Genomic DNA, 22,310 nt, shown 5'->3' on the forward strand with positions numbered 1-22,310 from the left:
CCTTTTGAAAAAGTGGACATCTAAACCGTTAGTGGACCAGTTAAAGTGAATCACCAGTCACTGCATATTTGTGTATATACCTTGTGCACTGCTCTATTCAACTCGCTATGCATCTGAAGCACCCATAGGCTAATGCAAATAAATTTAAAAAAAAAATACAGAAACTTCAAGGAATTAGAAGAATGAGTACTATGGTGCCTTAGCAGAGCAAAAAAGGCAACTCTAAACAATACATCGACATTACTATGCTCCAATAGGGGAGAAAAGTTTGTGCTGGTGTCGGCAAAAATACCTTATTTATACATCGCTACCTCATTGTTTTTTTACTTATTTACAGATAGAGTGCCCCTTAAAGTTTAAAATTTACAATGTTGGTGGCCCTTAGCCAGAAATTTCTGGCTCCGCTACTGCTATGCTCCTACTACTGCATTAGCATTTAGGACATTCATCTAATGACGCAAACAAAGAACTAGAAGAACCTACAAAAAACAGTAGAAGCTGAGTAACCATGCCATCTAAGATATTATAAAATCAAAAAAAGAACGTCGGTAGATGACAAAAGCATTTCAATCAGCTAGAAGGATGACGATTGAACAAGTATGGTAATGCATATAACTTCAACGAAAGCAATGCCGCTATGTCGCGATCGAACAAAATGCTAGAAAATCATTTCTTTCTCAAAAGAACACTTATATGGCTACAATAATTACTTATGGTGCAATCATCAGAACAGCATCAAACAAAAAAGCAGAATACCAGAAATTAAAGCAAATGCTCATCGTATAACAATTTACACTGAATACCCCGCTTAGCTTTCAACAGATAAACCAATAACCAAAATTTCCCAACGAATTAATCAGAACTTGATAAAAAAAAAAAATAAGCAAGAACGAACTTAAGAAAGAAACAAAGAGAAAAAAGAAATACCAATGGCAAGTAAAGTGGGTTTCTTTAGCGGCCGGTCCTCCGGGACTGACTTCCTAGTCTCCTTTATGTGTAGATAAACTGGATTCCCCGTCTTCTCGTAATTCCACTCGACATAGTCCTTCCCAAAAGCTAAAAACGTACTCATATCGATATAAAGCCCTCCTTCCGACCTCTGAAAGCCCCGCGGAAACGCAAAACCCCATCAAATTCCAGCAAACGAATCAAGAAAGAAGGCAAAAGGAAAGGCAACCGATGCAAACAATTAGAAACAAAAAAAATTCCTTGATCGATAGACGAACCGGGGTGTCGAAGGAAACGCAGCACTCTTGCTTATAAATGCGATTCGACGGCTCGGGAATCCGAACGCGGGAAAGGTGGGAGCGAAGGAGCTCCATAGCGACAGGGAGGGGGGGAGCGGGTTTACTTGCAGAGAGAGCAAACCAGGAATGGAGAAAGGAAGAAGAAAGGGGTGAACAAGAAGGTGGGGGCGAACAGGTCGCCCCTGCTGTTTAATACTCTTCCTGTTTCTCTCCCTTTTTCTTTGCGTGTTGTGGGGTGCGAGGGACCCTGCGGCTTACCGCGCTCCTGAAACCCCAACATGTTTCAAGCGACCTTGTTCGAGAGTACGGGTCAATAAGAGACGCGCTCCGACCCGTAGTACTATTTCCCTTTTTAGTAAAAAGCAACCTCGTCCTGCCTTGACTGGAGCACGTTTGATTGCGGAGAAAATGTTTCAGATCTTCAATGGAACATAATGCAAAAAGCCAAACATATAATGTGTCAGAACTTATATACAAAGTATCAGCAACTTTTTTGCTTGTTTGTTACTGGAGCAATCAAACATATCCTAAATTTTTGAGCTATAAACTTTTTTTTTCATGGGCACTAAGTATATACTTAACAAAAATTCAATTGGTTGTAAGGCAATGACCCAGGTCTCGCGGGGCTTTTATATAACTGCGCGTAAATCTACCTAAGTTCAACCATTTAATTTAAGCTTTTAGAGAATGGGCCGCTACGTCTTTCTAATTGAGTATCAGGGATTATGATCAGATCATTTTTTTTTTTTTATGGGAGAATCTAGTATGCCTGACTGGGGTAAGCTTTTTCTTAAGGGAGATTAGGTGTTTGGTAGAAGTTGTGATTCCTAGTTGGGAATCTTTTCACTTTCTTGGCTACCAAATATCAATTTCCTATGCATTGAATTAATGTTGGACCATAATCAGAAGTTGAATGGCATAGAGGTCCTATTGGAAAGTAATAAAACTGGTCCAGGGTCCATATATTTTATTGGATCCATGACCCTGCCCAACCAAGTAATAGGATCTACAATGTTGGTCTTGGATCAAGTTGGGATCCAGTTTTTATGAACCCCTTTATAGGTCTATTTGTGACTTTTGTAGAAGAATTGATCCTAGAATATGGATATGGATCTGATCTGAATCTCAACTAGAATACGCACCCCTCGCTAGCTTGATACGGCAAGGACACATACTTCCCCTTGACTTTCTCCAGAACCGGCCGGAGATTGCACGAATTCTAATTAGTGGTTGCATTTATAGACCACAAATTCTTTTCATAACGATCTTAATGGTGTCTGTTTGCCTATGATTAGGTGCTCTCAGTACCGAGAATGCAAATGTAGATCAGTTTCAAGGTGAGGTTTCAAAGTTTCGGAGCTTCGTTGCTCCAGAAAGAGTATTTTCAGAGACTCATGATAAAATTGGATTGATACAGAGAAGATTTGCATGACCAGGGGTTTTCCCACAAATTTTTCATGAGAAGAGCGGAATTGAACTTTTTAAATTTTGACACCAGCTGAAATATTTTTTCCAAAATTTTTATACAGGACAAGTAAAATTTTTTTAAATTTACATCTAAAGTTTTTTTTTTTTCTTTTAGGTGAAGCCAGGGCCCATGCAGGCTCCACCCTTGTGCATGACCCCTCGGCAAGGATGGCATAAAGGCACCGGAAAGAGCAGGTAGATGACCATTGATCGCCAGAATGTGTGGCAGAATTCGGACAGCATTAGGCGCTCAAATGTGTGCAGATTAACCTAGATTGATCAAGGATGTCCCGTTTTAGAACCAAATTATGTGTACTAGGGTGCACCATACACAGTCCCGGGTGCATGACATGTTTCTGCCCGACCTACTCAAGGGGTAGGTGTCAAGCACATGGACCTGTTAAACGGTGCACAGGTCTGTGCGTATAACCAGTTCCGAGAATCAAAATAATCTTCGGTACAATCTTTTATACATATAATCCAGTTAAATGCTATTTATTTCAGTTGTTTTTTCTTCTTGGTCCACTCACAAGGGGTACATGTCATGCACATGGGCCTGTGCGCATTATATGTATATAAGAAGCTTCGAAAATCAATATGTCTCTGGTACAATTTGTATGTAAAATCCAGTTTAATGCTATTTCCCCATTTGTTGTAACTCAAACTAATGAAATTATAGACATTTTGGTGAACAACAAAGAGAACCACTCTCTGCTCTGCTCTTTTATGGCAAGGATGTTATTCACAAGCTCAGAAATTTGACAATAGAAATACGGGTTTATATATATTACCAGATGAAGCTATCGGCTCATTACATAGGCAGCTTTTTCATGTTTTTTTCTATTAATAAAAATAGCAATATCAATGATGATAAAGCCAAGTTTTTTTTATGTACAGATTAATGACTGTACCTTACATTTTTCTTAATTATCATTAACACAACTGATCAAACCTGAGTGCCAGGAAAGGAACGCCATAGCTAACACCATGCCAAGTAAAAATCCATGGATCCAAGCTGAGACAGATGAAACCAAAACCAACTATTCACGACCCAGTCGAGGGATGATAATTCATTTGAAATATCAACCAACTTGCAGCTTTGTTTTTGGTCTCCCACTTCATATTAGAGCCAAGTTAACAGGAGAACATAGATCTATATATATTGGTTTAAGGGGATTCTTGGGAAACTGTTTTTGTGCGATGACTGCGTATATACTATATATACAAACTAATTACATCGAATCATGAGAAATAACTCCATTCTGAATTCCAAAGCTCCTATATGAGTTCAAACCAAACTAGGAATGTACAACGAATGAGCGCAGCTCGAGCTCGGCCGAGCTTTATGAGGCGAGCTCGAGCTTGACTCATTTAAGCTTGTGTCATTTGATTCATATAATTTTTTTCTTTAAATAAAAAATGAAAACAATACAAAGGGTGTTAAGATTTATAAAAAATTACCAACATGCTCCTAAAGATTAACAAACAAGAAAGGCTCGAATCCAGTCGAATTTAAACTAGTTGAGCTTGTGAAACTCGAACTCAATTCATTCGTAACTCGAGTTTTAACTCAAGCTCGAGCTTCCGTTTTGAGTGTACGCCGAGATTGTACATCCCTATACCAAGCTGCAGTAGATGGCATATATAACTTGTTCCAAAGAGGGCCAAAACTTGTCCAAGTCCTGAGCTTCAAGTTGAATGATATTACTGGAGAATTTAGCATAATCTAGGGCCCTCTCCCCAATCAGATCTTCAAAATTAGAAAAGATATGGAAGTGATATGTGGGGAAAAGTTTCAGATTGGTTCCATAGAAGATATGGTTATTGGCGAGCTCCTGTAGCTTAAACTAAGTGAAAATTAAAAGCTAGGGTTTAGAGAGAGAGAGAGAGAGAAAGAATGAGGATTGATGTAGCTAATCCCATGCATTTGTTATAGCTATTGGTAAGTCCATCCACCTTTTCCTTAAACATTACAGTTTTCTATTTAATGCTTGGGAAACTTTTTCTTGTGCAAGTGAAATTACAACACCCCTGTTAAGAAGAAAGAGGAGTGAGAGATCTTTCGCCATTGATTTGTTATAGCTATGGACGCCTCTTGTTTCAGGTGAATGGGAAGATCCACCACCCGTTGAAGGCCGAAGCCTCCAGTCAACCCATTCTCCCTCTAGTGTACATGACATGTTTTCGGTGCTTCTAGGTGCCACTTCACCACCCTTCAAGTTGCAGTGTGTCGGCAGCTCCCTTTTTGCAGCACAGAGAGTTGACACTTTGGGGATTCAAAACAGAGGCTCGCTACCTACCAACTTTTGTCTCATTCGTTGCGCCAACTCCCTGAGGATAAGTCCATTCCCCTTTTTTAATCATTATAATATTCTATTTAATGCTAAATTTGTTAAATGGACGCTTGTTCTTGTTCCAACGTAATGACATAAATATTTAACATTAAGAGCACCATTGACATGTGGCACCATTGGAAAAGTCCATCCATGTTTTTCTAAATCATTTTAAATTTGTTCTTCTCTTGCAAAAATTATTTTTTTAATTCTAATGAAATCGGCATAAGTACATATATCAACATGAGATTCTTTCTATTTACGTAAGAGCTCAGACTCAAGTCTCTTTTAAGGTGGAAGAAACTAAAATTCAAACATCTCACTCCATATTTTGGCAAGGATGAACTACCAAACACTCTATCTCCCGAATGGGGTTGGTAACCTATGAGGCAGAGGCTGGTAGGTGAGCAGCTTTTATTTAGATGTCTCATTAGTTTCCTGTATTATAAAGTTGAAAACAGAGGACACCGACATATAAGTTGAAGCATAGTAGAGACATCATCAAAAAATGTCTGGTACTCTAAAGGAGATGCGGCAAAAGGTGGGGATCTTATGATAAAATACTTCTCCTGCTCACGTAAAAGCTAGCGAAAATTTCTAAATTTTGGATGTTGACGGATTGGGTTTGGTTTGGTCTGGACTTCTTTTTGCGTCTGACTTAGTCCCATCTATACTATGTGGTCCGTAGTCAGATTCATACTTTCAAGTTTTGTTGAAACTGGACTTGGTCTATTAAATTCAGATCTGACTTTTCCATGTGAACAAAATAAAATGGATCGGATTCATGGGTTCAAAGTCGGAGACAAAACCGCTATACTGAAGTCAGAGTCAGTTCCTAATTGAATCCTGTTGTGTTTACCAGATCTAAATGTTGGGGTTTGGTATTAGGTGAACCCGATCCATTGAGAACCGTAGCTCAAACCACCTCGGCATAGTATTGGCAATAAAAAAATTAACGAAAAAAGGAACCTTAACAAACACACAAATGCTTTTTAGACCAAGTCTTCTTGCTGCATGAGTGTTGTTTCCTTAGGGAAAATCAAATAATAATACACCAATGCACTAGATGGCTAAACGTGTTTGGGTAAGAATAATACTGCGACGGTTGATCTTACGAAAAAAAACCAAGAATTAAAAAATGGAAAGGAAACAAGTGCCTTAATGGACAAGGTAAGATATAGAACAATCTTGTCAAAGGGACGATCACCAAACCCAGTCAGTTGCTTAATCTTTTCTCACGTATAGAAAAATACCTAACATCACCTTTATATGCATCTCACATCGCTATTGGGACAACGATTTCATGATAATGACATAAGGATGATCCATACTCGTAAAACTAAGACTTAATCAAAAATTTTTTGTTATTCATTTAATTAAGTGGGATACTTTCACACTTAGGGGGCGTTTGACTGGTGTTCAATCAAAATTCTACTTCAAAATGGAATTGAAATTTTCATTCCAATTCCATCCAATTCTAATTTGCAAGTGTTTGATAACTTAGAATTTTCATTCCAGAATGGAATACTCCTTGTAATTGAAATGAAATTAAATCAAGATTAAACCAAAATTAACCCGACCAATTGAGAATCGCAGCTCAAACACACAAAATAAATCAAGATTAAACAAATCAATTTTTCTATCTACTTTTTTAAGGTACGCCTGCCCTAGTTTCTCTCTGTTTGCCTGTGCTTGAGCTTGTCTTCGCAACTTGAGTGCAGAAGAGTCTTTCAATGCTTGCTAGCCGGACTTTCCTATAAAAAATAAAATAGGTGGCGGAGTCAAGGGGGGTGCTCGCATGGGCCTTGGTCCCACATTAATTATTTTTAAAAAAATTACATGTCAATTTTAGAAAATTTTACTTGTGCAATATAAAAATTTTGAAAAATGATATTACCGCCATTGTCAAAATTTAGAAACTTTAATTCGATCATTCTCATGAAAATTTTTTGGCTCTGCCCCTGTAGGTTAGTATCAATGGGAATCAACTCCTCAGTCCGATCATTATATCATTATATGCTCAAAACCAACCCTCACCTGTTATGCATGACTGCACCTACTCGGTCCAACCCATTTCATCTGTAACAAGGAAAAAAAAAAAAAGCAGACTCTCGTGTTTGCTCTCCAAAGGAAGGAGGAAGAGAAAGAAAGAGGTTACCAACCTGAGCTTGAGAAATTAGCAGGTATTATGTACAACAATGACAATGACAATCCTTGTTGAGATGTTAACTGCGATCGTCTGAACTCCTTCAAGAGTCTTCAAGGTCCTTTGAATGATTATATTGGGGTTTCTGAAGGATAGCAACACTTCAAAGTAGCTTTCCTGAATCTCCCCTTCCATTCTTCCCAAGCAGAAAAAGCAAAAAAAATAAACAAATTAATAACGCAACTAAAATAATTAAACAAACCAAAATTGATCTTCGTCGGCAAGAAGCTAGAGGGAATAGCGGGAAGGACTGAAATGCTATTCTCTGCAACTGAAAAGGTTAATGCAAGAAGGAAAGGCGACATTGTTCTTTGGCAGAAAGCAAACAAGATGGGCTTACTTTTGCTCACAATAAACAACTGAAGAAAGAAAAGTGATAAAAAAAATGTGGGTGTTCGTATGCATCCTAATCTTATCGTATTCTGATCAACTTTCTTGCCAACACGGGTATACTCCATTGAATAACCCTTTAGTTTTATTCTGCTAACATACTCTCATTCTATCACATCACAGGAGAAAATAGGGTTCGGAACTCCGGCTATCTTCGTGTTCTATTCCATCTTTGATTTCTGTAGAGCATCGTTCTCAAACTTAGGGCAATTAAAAACAAATTAATGACATCATATGATAAATCTCTTTTCTCAAAAGCAAGAAAGCTTTTTATAAATACCAACGACAGGTTCATTAACTTCGGTCCAAGGTATCCTACCTAACCTCCAGAAGTAATTTAACGATAAACAAATATAGAGAGGTGCCATTAATTATTCAATTTGTTGTAATTTTATGACAATTTATTTTAAAAGCTATATATACGTATGCCTAATAATGAAGACCAATATAAACCAGAATCACAATTACATATGTACTTGAAAGTCTCATCTTATATCCATGAATTTTAGTAATAGAAGATCCCCACATGAGAGAATCTCAACTTTATCTCCTCAAATTATTAATACAAACATATTGCTGGGATTAGGTTTGAGGATTTTGTCATTTTTGCCGTGCTGCACACAATTTGAACGCGATCTGCGATGCGTTCAGCTGCCTTGCTCGGTCTACGCATTGACATTAGCAGATGAGAGCATCCATTTTGGAGCAGGCAGAAACCTACAAACTAACAACGCTCGAAGAAAACATACAGTCAGAGATCTTATGGCCGGCAAGAGGAATCTGGCAATTAAAAAATAGCAGTTTGTTGCATGCAAGAAATAAAGTTGTTCCTGCAACAGCTTGGGGTGGCGGTTAGACCTTCAGCCTTGATTTCGAGTGTATGAAAAAAATGGTAACTGATACGCAAGTTGAAGCACAATAAAAAAGTACTTTAAAGTTGGATCTGATCGGTGATGTGAGCTTGGTACCCATTTTAAGTTTTGTAAATTCTAAAAGAAGATATCAAAGGTTGATTAGATTTACATGTATATGAGCTCTATATGGTAAACTCATAAGGCCAATTAAAAGACTATCTTTTTCTATATGAGCTCTAAATACTTGATGAGTCCAATTAAGAGGTTGTGGGTGGTGTTGCTTCCTAAGAGAAGAGGAGAGATGAACTCTGATTCATAATTCCGGCGAGGTGTGGAAATACGAAGCTGCATCTTTTCTCTTTTCCTTTTAGCTTCTCCTTTTTTTCTTTTACTCAAAGTTTAAGATTATGGGTTCATGTCTATAGAAACCAAACCAAAGACTCAATACCCATTCATGAACTAGTAAAAGTGCAGGGTTTGAAACTTTAAAGGGTTGTTGGCCAAAGGAATATTAAGCCATCATTCAACCAATTTACAAAAACACGAAATTCTAGTTTTAGCAGTTTCCCTTGGCCTAACACCCCCTCAATAAGGCAAGTCCTTGATCCAGTAGGAGTGCCTCCGGGTTAAGCTTGGGCATCGGGTTGGTCTGACTCGATAAAGAGTCGGTTCGAGCAGGTCCGATACCCGCAGGCCTGGCCCTACTCGACTCTGAGCCCACCTCTATTAAATTAAAAAAAAACATATATTTTTAATATAAAATAACATGTAAATATATTAATCATAATAAAATACTATAATTATATGTAAAAATTAATAAAAATATATATTAATTTTTTTTTTATCGAAACGAACTAGGTTCAATCGAATCGACCCCGATAACTTATTGGGTCGGCCTGATTCTTTGTTTTTTTTTTTTTTTTGCCCGAGGCCGAGTACAAGCTACCAAACGCCCAGCCTTACCTTGAGCCCATTAGCTACGTAAACCCAAGATTCTAACATTGAGAATAAATGATATTGAAAAAAAGAAAAAAAAAGTTAAACACTTGACGGTATTTTTGTATAATTTCCTATACTACTAGTGAAATTATTTAAATTAAATCTAACCGTATTTTTGTTACTTTATTAAGAATTTAGTAACAGTTTTACGAAGCCCAAAAAAAAAGGGAACAGTCGGGGAAGTCGACCACGTTTCCGCCGCAACGGGACAGGTTCCGACGAAGGTCTTTGTCCTTCCTCGTTCTGTTCTGCAAGGGAAGCGGTAAGAGTGAGTTTCCATAATGACCTCACTATTTTCGATATGACATTCACAGGCTGTCATACTTTTTAGGTTTGACAAATCAAGCATCTACGTTGCGGTTTCTCGATTCGCGCCCTGACTTAAATCAGATCTTGTAGCTGATTTCGGACTCGACTTTAATTCCATTAATGTTCAGATCCGAATCCACTGATCAAGACCTATCATGTTTTTAAAATTCTATCTCTCTCCAGTTAGAGAGGAAAAGATGAAAACTCTGAGTACTGAACTGCCATTTTCGAAGTTAAGAGAGGACTTTAATGAAAAATTCATCACGGAGAGCGAGGGCCAGGAAGCCAGGGAAGATGGGTGGCCCCACCGACTCTTCCCAGCTCGCATTGATGTCGACGACTTTGACTGGCCATGAGTTAAGTTCGGATGTGAGCGGCCGACGAAGAAGAGAAGGGGAGAGAGGAGCGATCGGCGAGCTTATCGGAGAGCAGGAGAGAGAGAAGCGGACGGAATCTCCGGTGGGAGGAGAGACGCGGCAATGGAGGAGTAGCCGCAGAAGCGCCACCGAACCCGCCAAGCGCATCGTCTCCCCGAAAAGGGACGAACGCCCAAAGGGATAACCCAACGCAGCAGGGGAGGGACTTCTCCTTGAGGGGGGGAAGAGCTTACCAGTTACCACCGCGGTGATCAGGTCCTTCTCTTCCTCCCTCGGCGAAGATGAAGGGCCAGAAAGCAGAGGGGAAGAACACGGAGAGGCGGCAACGGCGGTTCCTCTTGTGCTTCCGCCCGTCCGCAATAGCGACCGACTCGCCAAAGGGCCTCGCCGGAAGACCTGCCAGCTCCGACCCCGCCCCGAAGGCGTTCGATTACTTCTCCAACGAGGAGACCTCGCCAAAGAGGAAGAAGAAGCAGCCGTCTGCGTCGGAGGACCTCAATGAACGCCGCCGGAGGAAGTTCCGACCGTTGTCCGGAATCAAAGCGGCCATCTTCGGCAGCAGCAAGGTGAGGGAACTCGTCCCTGTCTTTGGACGCGTTTCTGACGACCGGTTTCTTTGTATTCTCGAATATCGGCCCGTTCTTTGCTTCCTTGCACTGATGGATACTCGGATGTCTGTGCTTTTTCCTTTGCAGGGAGCGGCTCGCAGCGGGAGAGTCCAGCAGGACCCGAGTCGGTCGTCGGATACGTCGGAAAACGTTTCCAACGAGCCGGTTCCGGCGGAAATTCACCAAGAACAGTCCCCAAAATCTACGGTTTCGATCACTCATAAAACCGAGTCGAACTCGGTGACTTCTTCGTCGTCCTCCTCGTGCTCCGTCTTCGGTGTATCTAAGACATCGAGCTGCTCCTCCCGTCGGAAGCTTGATTCGCCCGCCAGCTCCGCCGAATCTGAGGAAAGCGTGCACTCGCCGTCCCCCCGGCCCAGCGTCAGGAAAAGTCCATCTCCGACGAGAATCTCCGCCCCGACGGGTCCAAGAGGGCTCGATCCAGTCATCGGGTTATGCTACCTCCTAGCAATCAGCCTGTTGACAACGCTGATCTGGGGGCAGATTCCGGCCGTCATATGCACGTCCATCTGGCTGTACTTCTTCGGACGGACGAGGGGACGCTTGTGGCCGGGGAGCCGACGGCGAGGAGAATGCCTGTTGGATCCGTCGGTCATCGGATCGAGGGACTACCATAAACGGGTCATCATGGAGGGCATCCTCGATCGGCGCCACCACCGCCACCACCACCATAGGGCGTCAAGTCCCGCCGACCAGTAAGACTAGTTGCCGGAGCTATGCTTATCGGACGAATCGAGCAATATCTCGATCATGAATATTCCCCCAAAACCCTGAAATGAAGCCAATTTTTTTACACTTTCAGGGAAACAACCAAAGACGGCTGATTAACTATTTTTCCGGGTAGCGGCTACTAATCCTTGAATTCGTGATGGACGGAAACTTCTGACAATGTACCCACCATTATACCTTCAGGGTTCTTAAATTTTCTCTTGTAATTTCCCCCTCTTGGCAATGTCGATCGGACTCATTAGTGCTTTTGTTAGAGTAATCTTTTCTTCCATCTCTACTCAAGGGTCGTTTGGGTTGTTATCACCATTAAAGCTCTAGCTTTCTGCTTGAACTATACGCTTAGCTCTAGCTGGTGGGTGGTTGCGCGTCTCATTCTCCAGCTATCTCCAGCAATGGCGTTTTCTAATGCTGCAATTGGGCGCCTAAGAAAGGAACATAAACAAAGAAAACAAAACAGTTTGATCGATTTCCCCAGAGAAAACTCTTTCAATGTATCATTTCTGGGTCCAATGGTTTCTTTATTGTGATTTATATCATAAAAACATGCCCTCTAATAATAAAGATATCGCAATTTTTGTTGATGTTATTTGGGCATCTCAGGATCTTACCACAAAATCAGGATATTTAGAAGATCTGACTATAAGGCAAGGTATCTAAGACAACATCCTGATAAGGATACCATGCACTAGAAGGTGCACATCAACCGATACACAACTCAGGGCCCCGGAGAATTGTTTCAAGCTATCGGCTGATCGGCCGGCGAAATTGGCCCAATTGACAGATTCATCAAACACTTCATTGCTCGCAGAGAATGTCCACCTTCACTTTTTGTTATATAATGGCTGTACCTTTTTAGCGTAGACATATAACATTCAAATGCCTTTTAAATTGTACATGTACCAGGCTCAGCCATTCACTTTTTTGGGAGTACCTGACTTGATTCGAACTCAGTACAATCAATTTTTATTGTAAACAGAAATCTTAAAAGCTCACACAATGAAAGAGAATATATATATATATATATATATATATAGAAAAGTTAAATGGTGACTTAGGTTTTTCAATTTAACATGATAGACAGTTTTAAGAAATAAAAAAAATGATAGATATTTTTGTCATTTAATGTTAGTTTACACATTTTTTTCCTTGTTTTCTTTAAACTATCTATCTACTTGAAATGAATGGTTTGACTAGATAATTGGGTGGCTCTATTAAATCATCGTCCATACAATATATATATATAATTTTATATAATTTTCATAAGGTCACACGTATTATATTGCCCTCAGACCTCAACGCTTCTAACAGTGTTCCGTATTTTAATGGAGTTTGGCAGCAGAAGAACCGACAGTGGTGCTCCAGGGCATGTGAAAGCTTAACTGGATGTGATTCTCATGTTTTCCGGAGACAATGCTGAGAGATGAAACCCCCAACCGCTGCTTTAACTTTCATTTTCCTTTTTTCAGATTTTTTCTTTAATTAGACTTGCATGTTTAAAACTATATTCTTTTTTTTTTTACATGAAAAATGGGTTTTAAAAGCAAAAACTAGACAGTTGGAAACTGATTTACATATTTAAAAATATTGTCTTTTTACGATCATAATGTGTGAGAGATCACATTGACAAGACGTGAAGTCATTAATAAAATAAATGAAACAGGAGACTAAGTTTAAATATTATAGGTAAATGTATTCTACCTGTCGCTTGTCCAAACATGAATACAATATCAAATGTATTCATTTTTGTTGTTTTGCCGTGGAATTCGGAATTCTTTTGGCCTTGTTTGTGAGGATCGTCTGGTTCGTGGATTGTCTCTTCAAGTTGATTATGCTGGTCGTTTCTTGTCTTCCCATGCCCTCTTTGGAATGATATCAATATTCAATGCAAAAATTCAAATGCAACTCTTTCTTCGAAATACATTAAATCTGTTTAGCTTTGTCCATGATTTAATTGCAAAACTCTCCATTTTCATTCAAATATTATTTGCATGAAAATATCATGTAAATGAACATAAAATCATGTTGTTTAAATGTGTAAGATGAGTTTTAGAGGTCAATGAGAAAATTTTGATTTTATAATTAAAAAAATACTCAATTTACACATTTACTAAGTTACCAATTTGTTTTATACATTTATAATGTTCTAAATACCAAGTTCACATGATTAATGTGAACACAATAAAAAAATGAAAGCAATTTTGTTAAAAAAGGAGGGTATGGTTGTGTGTCGGTGTCTCATTGTTTCCTCTCCATCAAGGCCTCATATTCTTATATTTACCACAATATAGCCTCACTTAATCCCAAATAAGGGTGGGCATCCGGCTGGGCCAGTGAGCCCGGCCCGGGCCCAGCCCGATAGCTCGGGTCTCGGCCCATTTACAATTAAAAAATAAATTTTTAATTATAAAATAAATTTTTAATTATAAAACATATTTATTAATAATAAATATATATTATTAAAATAAAAAAATTTATTATTTTTTAATTTAAATGTGCCAAGCCGACCGGAACCAAGTTTTTTTCGGCCCAAGCTCGGTCCCGATCGAATCTAGTCGGGCCGGCCCGACGGTGGCCCCACGCCCAGCCTTAGTTCCAAAGCATCACCCAACCCCAAAAATAAAAATATAGGGAAAGACTTCAGCAACTTTAAAAACAGGAAAATATCGTTGAGGCTTCTAATATCTAAAGTTTTTTTTTTTTTTAGTTTTTTTTTTTTTACAACATTGCTGCTGTCGCAATCGATGTAGAATCCGATTCCCTGTTCACGGCATTGCTGCCGTTCCATTCAATTTAGAATCGGATTCTGAGATCAAGGGTTTGGGTTCGATTATTCGATCTACTTATTAATTATTGGAGCAGGAGTTAATAGTATGGAATAAAGAGGTAAAAATTAATGTAAAATGTCACGCACCCTGGCAGGACTAGAGAGAGAAAGGACAGGACTAGAGAGAGAAAGGAAAGGGGGGGGGGGTTTAAGACTCATTCACATTAGCTTTGAAACAATAATTTCAACTTAAATCAAACACTCTTCAATACTAGTTTAAAAATCAAACTACCGACATGCTTAGCCACAGTGGCGTAGCCACAGTGGCGTAGCCACATATGGGCCCGGGTGGGCAGTTGTCCACACCAGCACTTTAAAATTCATTTATTTTTATATTAAAAAGGTTAATATTTATTTTTATGCGTATATAGATACCCCTTATATAAATGTTTCTAAACATGTGTCCTTTCAACAGATTTTTTTTTTTTTTTGGCTCTCAAACTATTGCACTAACCATAAGAGAGACGAATAATAATCAGAAAGAAAAATGCTGAGTGAACCTTGCAAAGGAGAGAGAGACTAAGTGAGAGATCTTAAAATTAAAATTAATGAAGAAACTTTTAGTAGAGAGAGTTTATGTAGTCTTAAAATGAATGAAGAAGATTTTAACGAAGGAAAAAGCAAAGAAATGATGACAAGGAAGGGAGGCATTTAATTCGCCAAATGATGTTGCGTTATTTATTGCTTCTTAATTGAATTTAAGACTGTTGGCGGCCCACTTTTCTTTTCCTCCAATTTATTTATTGCACAAAACAGAAAAAGATAATTTTTGAAGTAACATGTAACCTGCTGAGAACTTTTCATATTGTTTGTTCCCTCGCCCCTCCCACCCTTACATATTTCATTTTACCACAGAATCTAACTGTTCATTTGCAAGATAATTCTTACTTGTGGCGATGTCTTTTCGATACAAGATTTTTGAATTCCATAAACAGAGAACAATATTGACTTCGCCCACGTCTTACGGATCTGTGGAAGCTTTCATATTGTGAACCCTTTAGTTGATATCTGTTACGAAGATATTGCGGTCTTTGGGCATATATTTCCTCAACATGTGTTACAAAAAATAGCATATTATTGCTTAAAGAAATATGAAGCGATCATAGTTGTTCTTTCTAAATCCAACAAGCAAACACTGGACACTGCGTTTCTTAAAACATGAATATAGTGTTCCAGAAACATCCTCATCGGAGCATGCATTATAAGAACAGAACATTCTTACCAACAATCCCTCCTTAAAGAAGCATTTAAATTTGGTACTAGTTTTTATTAAAACATAATTCCTACGAGCAAACACTTGTGATGCTGGAAGCTTGTCACAGAGAAGCTGAATTCTTTGGAAATATGTGCCAAAAGCTAGAAACTCCATGACTTTTCTTAGACAGAGAAATTCATTTCACTTCTGAAGACACATGAACTCTCTGAAGCTGGATGCTCGCCGCATGAACTTTAAAGTATATAAGAGATGAAGAAATTTAAGGACGTTAAAAGTCGATTTACTGAGCCCTCAGCCCCTCACAATAGTCACCAGGAAGTAAAACAATTCAGTCCTTTCAGGAGAAAAGAAAGAGAAGACACGATACTCAATTTTGGTGAGTAAGATTGCCTGACATTAGTTAGCATTTCAATTCCAAGTTTGATACTTGTACAGATAAATAAGCACCAATTGTGGCCATTCCCTTACAAAATATTCCACAGAAGGGATTTCAAATTTCTAGATATTTACAAACAACAACCGGCCGTTTCAGGAAGTTGGAGGCACGAGAGGCTCTGAGTGGCTGCAATCTGCAGTCCACGAATGAACGCTGTCACTGTTTTCAGGTCTCTGCATACTGCAAACTCCGGGGGACATGGTGGTTACTACGATGGGAGATTGGCGTAATTCTAAAAGAGGACCACTTGCTGTCCCGCTACTCCCTATGCAAATCGTGTCGCCCCTGCCATGCCAAACTCCATCGCGAACATTGTTCATCTCCAAGGTCCTCGTTTCCTGCAAAATACGAGTCAATGTTCAGGAACTGAAGATACTTCCCCTTTGCCCAGGACCTCTAAGTCTATGCAGCATTCCTGAATCAACACGACGCCAGCACTTCAAAGGAAGGCACCGTCAAAGCAACTTGAAAAACGACTTGATGAGACATGTCACCCAAATTTTGAAGTTGGTAGAAAGTTGTCTTGCCCAGTTGATCTGAACTGACGCAAGACCAACAACCATGTGAAACCTCAGCACAGTCGGCTGGTTTTCTAAAGCATTTTCACTTGAGAAAGATTTGCCCTTCTGAAGAGATAAAAATTTCGCTGCTTCTCACTCTTCAAGAAAAATTTGGGACTTCGTAAGTGACATTCAGCTACTTTTTGTTTTGGCTCATTAAATCGAAAGAAAATGACAACAGTGGCTCGCAGAAGCCGACTAGTTTTCATCTTTAGACTAAAATGCATATTCAACTACATAGAAATCCACTTATATAGATATTTGCAGATAGATGGCACGTGGTTATACCTGGCATAACGTGCAAAATGGGCAAAGAAGATGATTCATACAATCATCCACAGCACTATCGCTACCCTGCAAGAGCACAAATTAAAAATGTGAAAACTGAAATATCGGTATGATAAACTAGACGGGTGGGTGGTATAAAGTGTGACAAGTCAACATGCGCTGCAAGCATCAGAAGCTGATATAAGCAATAGATAAGTTCATAAGTTCAATTGACAAAATTCATATCAGCAGATGACACGCATATAGCAGGAGGAGGAAAAGGAAACTTCTGCAATCGTTCCAGAATAGTGTGAAAGAAAAAGATACACTTCCAACTTCTAACAGCAGATTTAGCCATTTAATACTAAAAGCTAAATGACAAAATAGGCAAATTAGGGTTTATCTTCAATTCTACAAAACACATGTACAAATAATGTACATTACCTACAGCAACTAGTGCACATTCCAGTGGCAAAAGAAACCTCCTTCAGCTGACAAAAAAGGTCTTCAGTTCATGATTGTAAAGGTTTTGTATATTTGAAAACGTTATGCCCATCGAAACATGGCATAGCAGATATTTTTATATCACATGAAATCTAAAGCCATGTCAAAGCACTGGAACCTAAGCTGTAAAGCAAGTTTCCCATTAACACTTAGCATAGCAGATAGATTTACATCACAAGCCATATCCAAGTACTGTGGCCTAAACTGCATAGCATGTGAACTTATGAAGCAGCATACTTGCAACCAAATGCAACCAACAGTCGTTCAGAAGAAGATGAAGAAACAGCCCAGCAGGAGGTTGGCTTCTGAGTGTCCAACCTTTTATTGTCAAATCTGAAATTGCAGTAAACGGCAATTACAGCTACAAGCTACAACCCAAAAATTGGGCCATAAGGAAAGAGCAGGGGAAAACTTGGAAACAATGAAGGATCAGCTAAGAAATAAAAAAAAAAAAATCATTCGGAAAGCAGAATTGAGAACTAATTAAAGCTAAAGCTATTTCTCACACATTGCTGAACATGAACTGGAGGTTGCAGTGGACTTCAGGTAAGAATTGTGTATAGCCTAATAATGATTGCTTTCTTATCTAAAGGCATGTCTGAACGTGAACTTCTGAAACAATAAACTTGCAATGAAATGCAATCGATAATATTACAGAAAACAGAATGCAAAATAAATATAGCTCAAGATATTTCTCCCAAATTGATAAATCATGCGTTGAAGGTTGCAGATAAGAGCAGACTTCACATAAGAACTCTACATACCCTGATATTGAATTGCCTTCGTATCCGTAGACGCCAATATCCCAGGTATAACGCAGCCGAAATGGTCAAAGCAACAGCTATAAATAGGAAATGGTGCTTCTTGGTGACACAAAATGCGATATAGCCAAGAAGAGCACCCACTGAAAGGAAGAGATATGCAGCTCCCTGCATCAGCAGAAAAATTAATCCGCAGGTACAAGTAGAGACGTAAAACTGAATCCTTCTCTCTAAACAAAATCCCAACTGAACCATGAAGAAAGCAGCGCACCCCCCAACGCACCCATCCACCTCATACAGTGCATCAAAAAGAAAATCACTTGAATCACGACAACAAATTTTCATACTTAGAAGTGATATTAGCATCGGCAAATCGTCCATGGGGAGCTCAATCAGAAAATGTAATAAAACAAAAAGGGCAAAAACTGCATATCCTTTTATGTTTTCTGCAGGTCCCAATCCAACCAAAAGTGACATGCACAATTACTCAACTATTTATATAGCGCCCAACACCTGAGCAGCAGAACAGAAGAGATTAGGGCGCACGTAGCTTTGAACTTTGCATAGGGAAAGCCACTCTTACATCTCTCGCCTTCTTATTAAAACACTTTATAGGCTGCCACTTACGGCTTAGGGAGAGGCTTCCCTTTAGCCATCAACGTGTCACCATTTCATTTAATGCTGACAAGAGTTTTGTCCTCCGTTCATTGGCAGAGCATGTCTCACATTCCAAAACACAAGTTATTTGTGAGCACAAAAATGGCAATGAGCTCGGAGGAAATTCTCAAGCGCCTTACAACCTTCGACTGAAATTGGAAAATTTTATAAGATATCAACGTTGAAAACCCTTTTTCTAGTAGCTTAGAAGTTAGAATTGACAAGGTGAATGAAGTTCGTGTGGAAAGAACTGAGAACAGTTGAGAAGCTTATCAGCGTAAAACAGACTAAAAGAACCGTTTGAACCCCAAGAGAAGTAAATGAAACAGCGAAAGAGCGCATTTTGTACAATAGCTGAGAGCTGACCTACATCATAAACTATTGAATTTAGTGGAGGAGACTCAACCCTCATCCTTCTTTTTGTTTTTGTTCCAGCCTTGTTTGTACCTTCTACAATAGTCATTATGGTGGGAGTCAAAATCAGAAAGTCCACCTCTTAACATGAACACATCGCTACCTCCATCTATTCCTTCCTCCCAAAAAGGCAAAAATCACAATCCAATCAAATGGGAAATATGAGAGGCGCGTCTTCAAAATTCTTGCCACCAGAACTTTCCAGATTTTCACATACAGATCCACGCCATTTTATTGATGGAATTTGATGAATCAACGTAGTATTTTCGTTCAGAAATAAATTAAATAAGCAGAATACCTCGAAAGATACTCCAATTAACTCCAAGTTTTCAGAAAAAAGGAACCAACTTCACATAGCAATATCGACATAGAAAAAAACACAAACTCCTCACCTGAAGAAAACACGAACCCAATCCCGCTCTCCTCATGTTTTTCCCAAAAGTACAACAAGGACAGCTGCAACAAATTCCAAAAATGAAAAATCAAAACCCTAAAAGTGCATGAGTTACAGTTTCAGCAAATCAAAGCCGTCCCGAAAAGGAACTATACGTAAACCGCAAGCAAACCCAAAAAGCAAAACCAGGAGGGAGAGAGAGAGAAAAGAAGAGAGAGGGGTGAGAGAGAGAGAGAGAGAGAGAGAGAGAGAGAGAGAGAGAGAGAGAGAAGAAGAAGAAGAAGAAGAAGAAGAAGAATCACCAAAAAGACTCAATGGCGATGCGGCGGTCCTGGAAGCAGTCGAAGACGTCGCCCTCCCACAACCTCTGCAAGCCACCACCACCACCTCTCCCTCCCCCTCCCTCAACCTCCCCTCCGTTCTTCCCCGCCGAGAAACCCCTCGTCTGCAGCGCCACAGTCGCGCAGAGCATGTCGAAGTCCACAACCGCCATTCCCTCCAAAAACCCATCCTCCTCCCCCTTCCCGCCCCCTCCATCAACACCCGGGCCCTCCTTCCTCTGCTTATCGTCTTCCATCTCTCCCTCTCTCTCCCCTCCTTCCTCTTCTAGCGTAAGGATTCTCGGTTCCCCTCTCTACCTTCCTTCCTTATCTTCCCCCCTTCCTTCTTCCTTTGCTTCTGGTGCGGGGCTACAGCAACGCTCTAATCTTAGGAGGATTTGCTGGCTCTCTTCTCCTTTTGGGACTCCGCTTCCATGAGGCAGAGCGGCCCAAGCAGGCGATCGCCATCCCAATGATTGACTACCGTCCCCACTCACACCCAATCAATAGTCGACAAGTCACCCAATGGTCAACCTGATTTCCAGAAAAGGGACATCCTCTTCATCGGTTCGCTGACTGATACGGCATCTTACAAAATTGCACACCCGAGTCGTAACGGACGATTTATAAAAACGATTCATCTTAAAAAATACGTTATTAGTACTTTAAAACGTTTATTGAATAGATATATACATTTTGAGAGGGATACTTCAACAGAGACCAATGTGAGCCGCACCCGGTTCATTACCGAGTCGGGTAGGTGCCAAACCGTATCGATTCTGAAAAAACCGATCCGAATAAACCGAGACGCAGGAAAAGACATGCTTTGGCCATTACCATAGAAAGGGAGTGGCGTTTTAGGGGGTTGAGACAGAGGCGCGAGGAAATCGAGGGAGGGGATTCAGGCCCACCGTATTCGCTACGGGATGTGCTCGCCGCTATTTGCTATTCCGGCGGTCGGCGGAGGTTGAGGGATGAGGGGCGGTCGTCAGCGTCACATGCCATGGTGGTGGTGGAGCCCTGCTGTTTGAAAGCGACGAAAATAGAAAGGAAAAGGGATGAAGGCTATGGATTTGGCTCGTCGTCCACCGCATGCTGTGGGGACGGTGGTTGGCGGCGGCTGTCCTCCTTTTTCTTCCCGGCCGCCGCCTGTTTAGAGAAACAAAACGATGGGATGACGACTAATGGATAAGGTCGCAGATGGGCCCGTCGATCTCTCATCTGGAGGTTTTGTCAATTTTTCATTTTCTTGTTACCATGGATGCGCGGTTCGGTGTTTCTAGCCGTTCTGAATCCGACGGTGCTACCGGAATCGACTCAAATGGCAAACAGATTTAATTACATGGCTGATTTAACTGCGTTATGTGCTAGTTTTTTAATAAGTTAATTTTTTTTTAATGCTGTAAGTTCTTTTTGTTTCTAATTAATTTATATACTTTTTTCATTTTATTTTTTAAAAATAAATGTGAACTTTGTTCACAATTTGAACTGAATATTACAACACCATTACTAATAATCTTAGGGGCTGGTTGAAAACAGCTTATTGTTTTATGTATCTACTCTTGAAAATATTCTACAAATTTATTTCAATTTTTTGTGGTGGATACATGAAACAAAAATGTATTATTACTGTACACAAAAGAATTCTTTAAGGAGCGTTTGATATTAGGAAGAAGGTGGAGTGTTTTGTGAATTTACTCTAAGATATTGTGATAGATTCATGAAACACTTTAATAATCAATCTACTTCAATTTTGAGATAGATTTATAAAACATCAGATATTGTATCTTATACAAAGTGAGATACAAGACTAAAGAGTTCTTATTCAAGATGACAACTTGCAATTATTCTCAGCATTTGTTTGGTGGACTTATAAGAAAAAAAAAAGTGTAATTAGTCCTTTTCAAGTGTTTGCTCAAACCATACGACGGACATTTTTAATGCATGTTTTCTATTTTTTTTTTATTTCTTTGGTGTTTTTTTTTCTCTCTAAACACATAAATGATCTAAATCCACATACAGTGAAATAAAGCACGAAAAATTATACAAAATACACTTTCTCCTTCTCTCTTTCTTTCTGTCTCTGCACATGTGAACGGCTCAAAATCCATATATAATGAAATAAAAATAGTTGATAAATCACTTAAACATCACGCAGCTTTGTCTTTTTCGGGCCACTTAAAAAATTCGGTCAAGAATATACTTAAAAGGGTTGTCGACATTTAAGTATCATTAAATTAAAGAAAGAAACACTTCATCTCTTCCAAGCAGATTTGGAAATATTTTAGGCTTCAACAATCAATTTCCTCTGATGTTCTTCATGCTGCGGCTGATGTTCTTCATCTACTAATCTCCATAACTTAATTAACATCGTTTGTTGACGTACCACAAGGGAGTCTACTTGTTCCGGGGGCCGA

The 22,310-nt window shown here is 39.6% G+C and overlaps 3 protein-coding genes across 4 annotated transcripts in view; 1 reads left to right on the top strand and 2 right to left on the bottom strand.

Annotated features, from left to right (window-relative positions):
* Positions 1 to 1,499, bottom strand: part of LOC116264510 (ubiquitin carboxyl-terminal hydrolase 14) — a 31,110-nt gene extending 29,611 nt beyond the window's left edge. The window contains exons 1-2 of one of the 2 annotated variants that reach the window (XM_031644782.2): positions 1,227 to 1,499; positions 928 to 1,099 (exon numbers count right to left, since the gene is read on the bottom strand). In XM_031644782.2, coding sequence (XP_031500642.1) covers positions 928 to 1,099; positions 1,227 to 1,322 — 268 coding nt within the window. In that variant the 5' untranslated portion in view covers positions 1,323 to 1,499. Of the gene's footprint in view, positions 1 to 927; positions 1,100 to 1,226 lie in introns of those variants that run through there. The other variant, XM_031644783.2, reaches the window with a different exon arrangement.
* Positions 1,500 to 10,183: 8,684 nt separating this feature from the next.
* On the top strand, positions 10,184 to 11,817 carry LOC116263865 (uncharacterized). The gene is made up of 2 exons (XM_031643672.2): positions 10,184 to 10,748; positions 10,878 to 11,817. The coding sequence occupies exons 1-2, from the start codon at positions 10,464 to 10,466 to the stop codon at positions 11,508 to 11,510; spliced, it is 918 nt and encodes a 305-aa protein (XP_031499532.1). The 5' UTR covers positions 10,184 to 10,463; the 3' UTR covers positions 11,511 to 11,817.
* A 4,114-nt stretch (positions 11,818 to 15,931) lies between these two features.
* LOC116264856 (uncharacterized) lies at positions 15,932 to 20,165 on the bottom strand. Its single transcript, XM_031645285.2, has 5 exons — positions 19,876 to 20,165; positions 19,572 to 19,635; positions 18,112 to 18,276; positions 16,865 to 16,930; positions 15,932 to 16,354 (listed from the first exon to the last, which is right to left on the bottom strand). Exons 1-5 carry the CDS (start codon positions 20,148 to 20,150, stop codon positions 16,109 to 16,111), a joined length of 816 nt encoding a protein of 271 aa, XP_031501145.1. The 5' UTR covers positions 20,151 to 20,165; the 3' UTR covers positions 15,932 to 16,108.
* Positions 20,166 to 22,310: the final 2,145 nt, after the last annotated feature.

This window comes from Nymphaea colorata, chromosome 11, assembly GCF_008831285.2.
Source record: "Nymphaea colorata isolate Beijing-Zhang1983 chromosome 11, ASM883128v2, whole genome shotgun sequence".
NCBI lineage: Eukaryota > Viridiplantae > Streptophyta > Magnoliopsida > Nymphaeales > Nymphaeaceae > Nymphaea > Nymphaea colorata.

Coding starts and splice junctions, on each gene's coding strand:
- LOC116263865 (XM_031643672.2), top strand. CDS start 10,464: ATGAAGGGCCAGAAAGCAGAGGGGAAGAACACGGAGAGGCGGCAACGG. Junction 10,749..10,877: donor CCATCTTCGGCAGCAGCAAG/GTGAGGGAACTC, acceptor TTTCCTTTGCAG/GGAGCGGCTCGCAGCGGGAG.
- LOC116264856 (XM_031645285.2), bottom strand. CDS start 20,150: ATGGAAGACGATAAGCAGAGGAAGGAGGGCCCGGGTGTTGATGGAGGG. Junction 19,636..19,875: donor ATCGCCATTGAGTCTTTTTG/GTGATTCTTCTT, acceptor AATTTGTTGCAG/CTGTCCTTGTTGTACTTTTG. Junction 18,277..19,571: donor TGGGTTCGTGTTTTCTTCAG/GTGAGGAGTTTG, acceptor CTGCTGATGCAG/GGAGCTGCATATCTCTTCCT.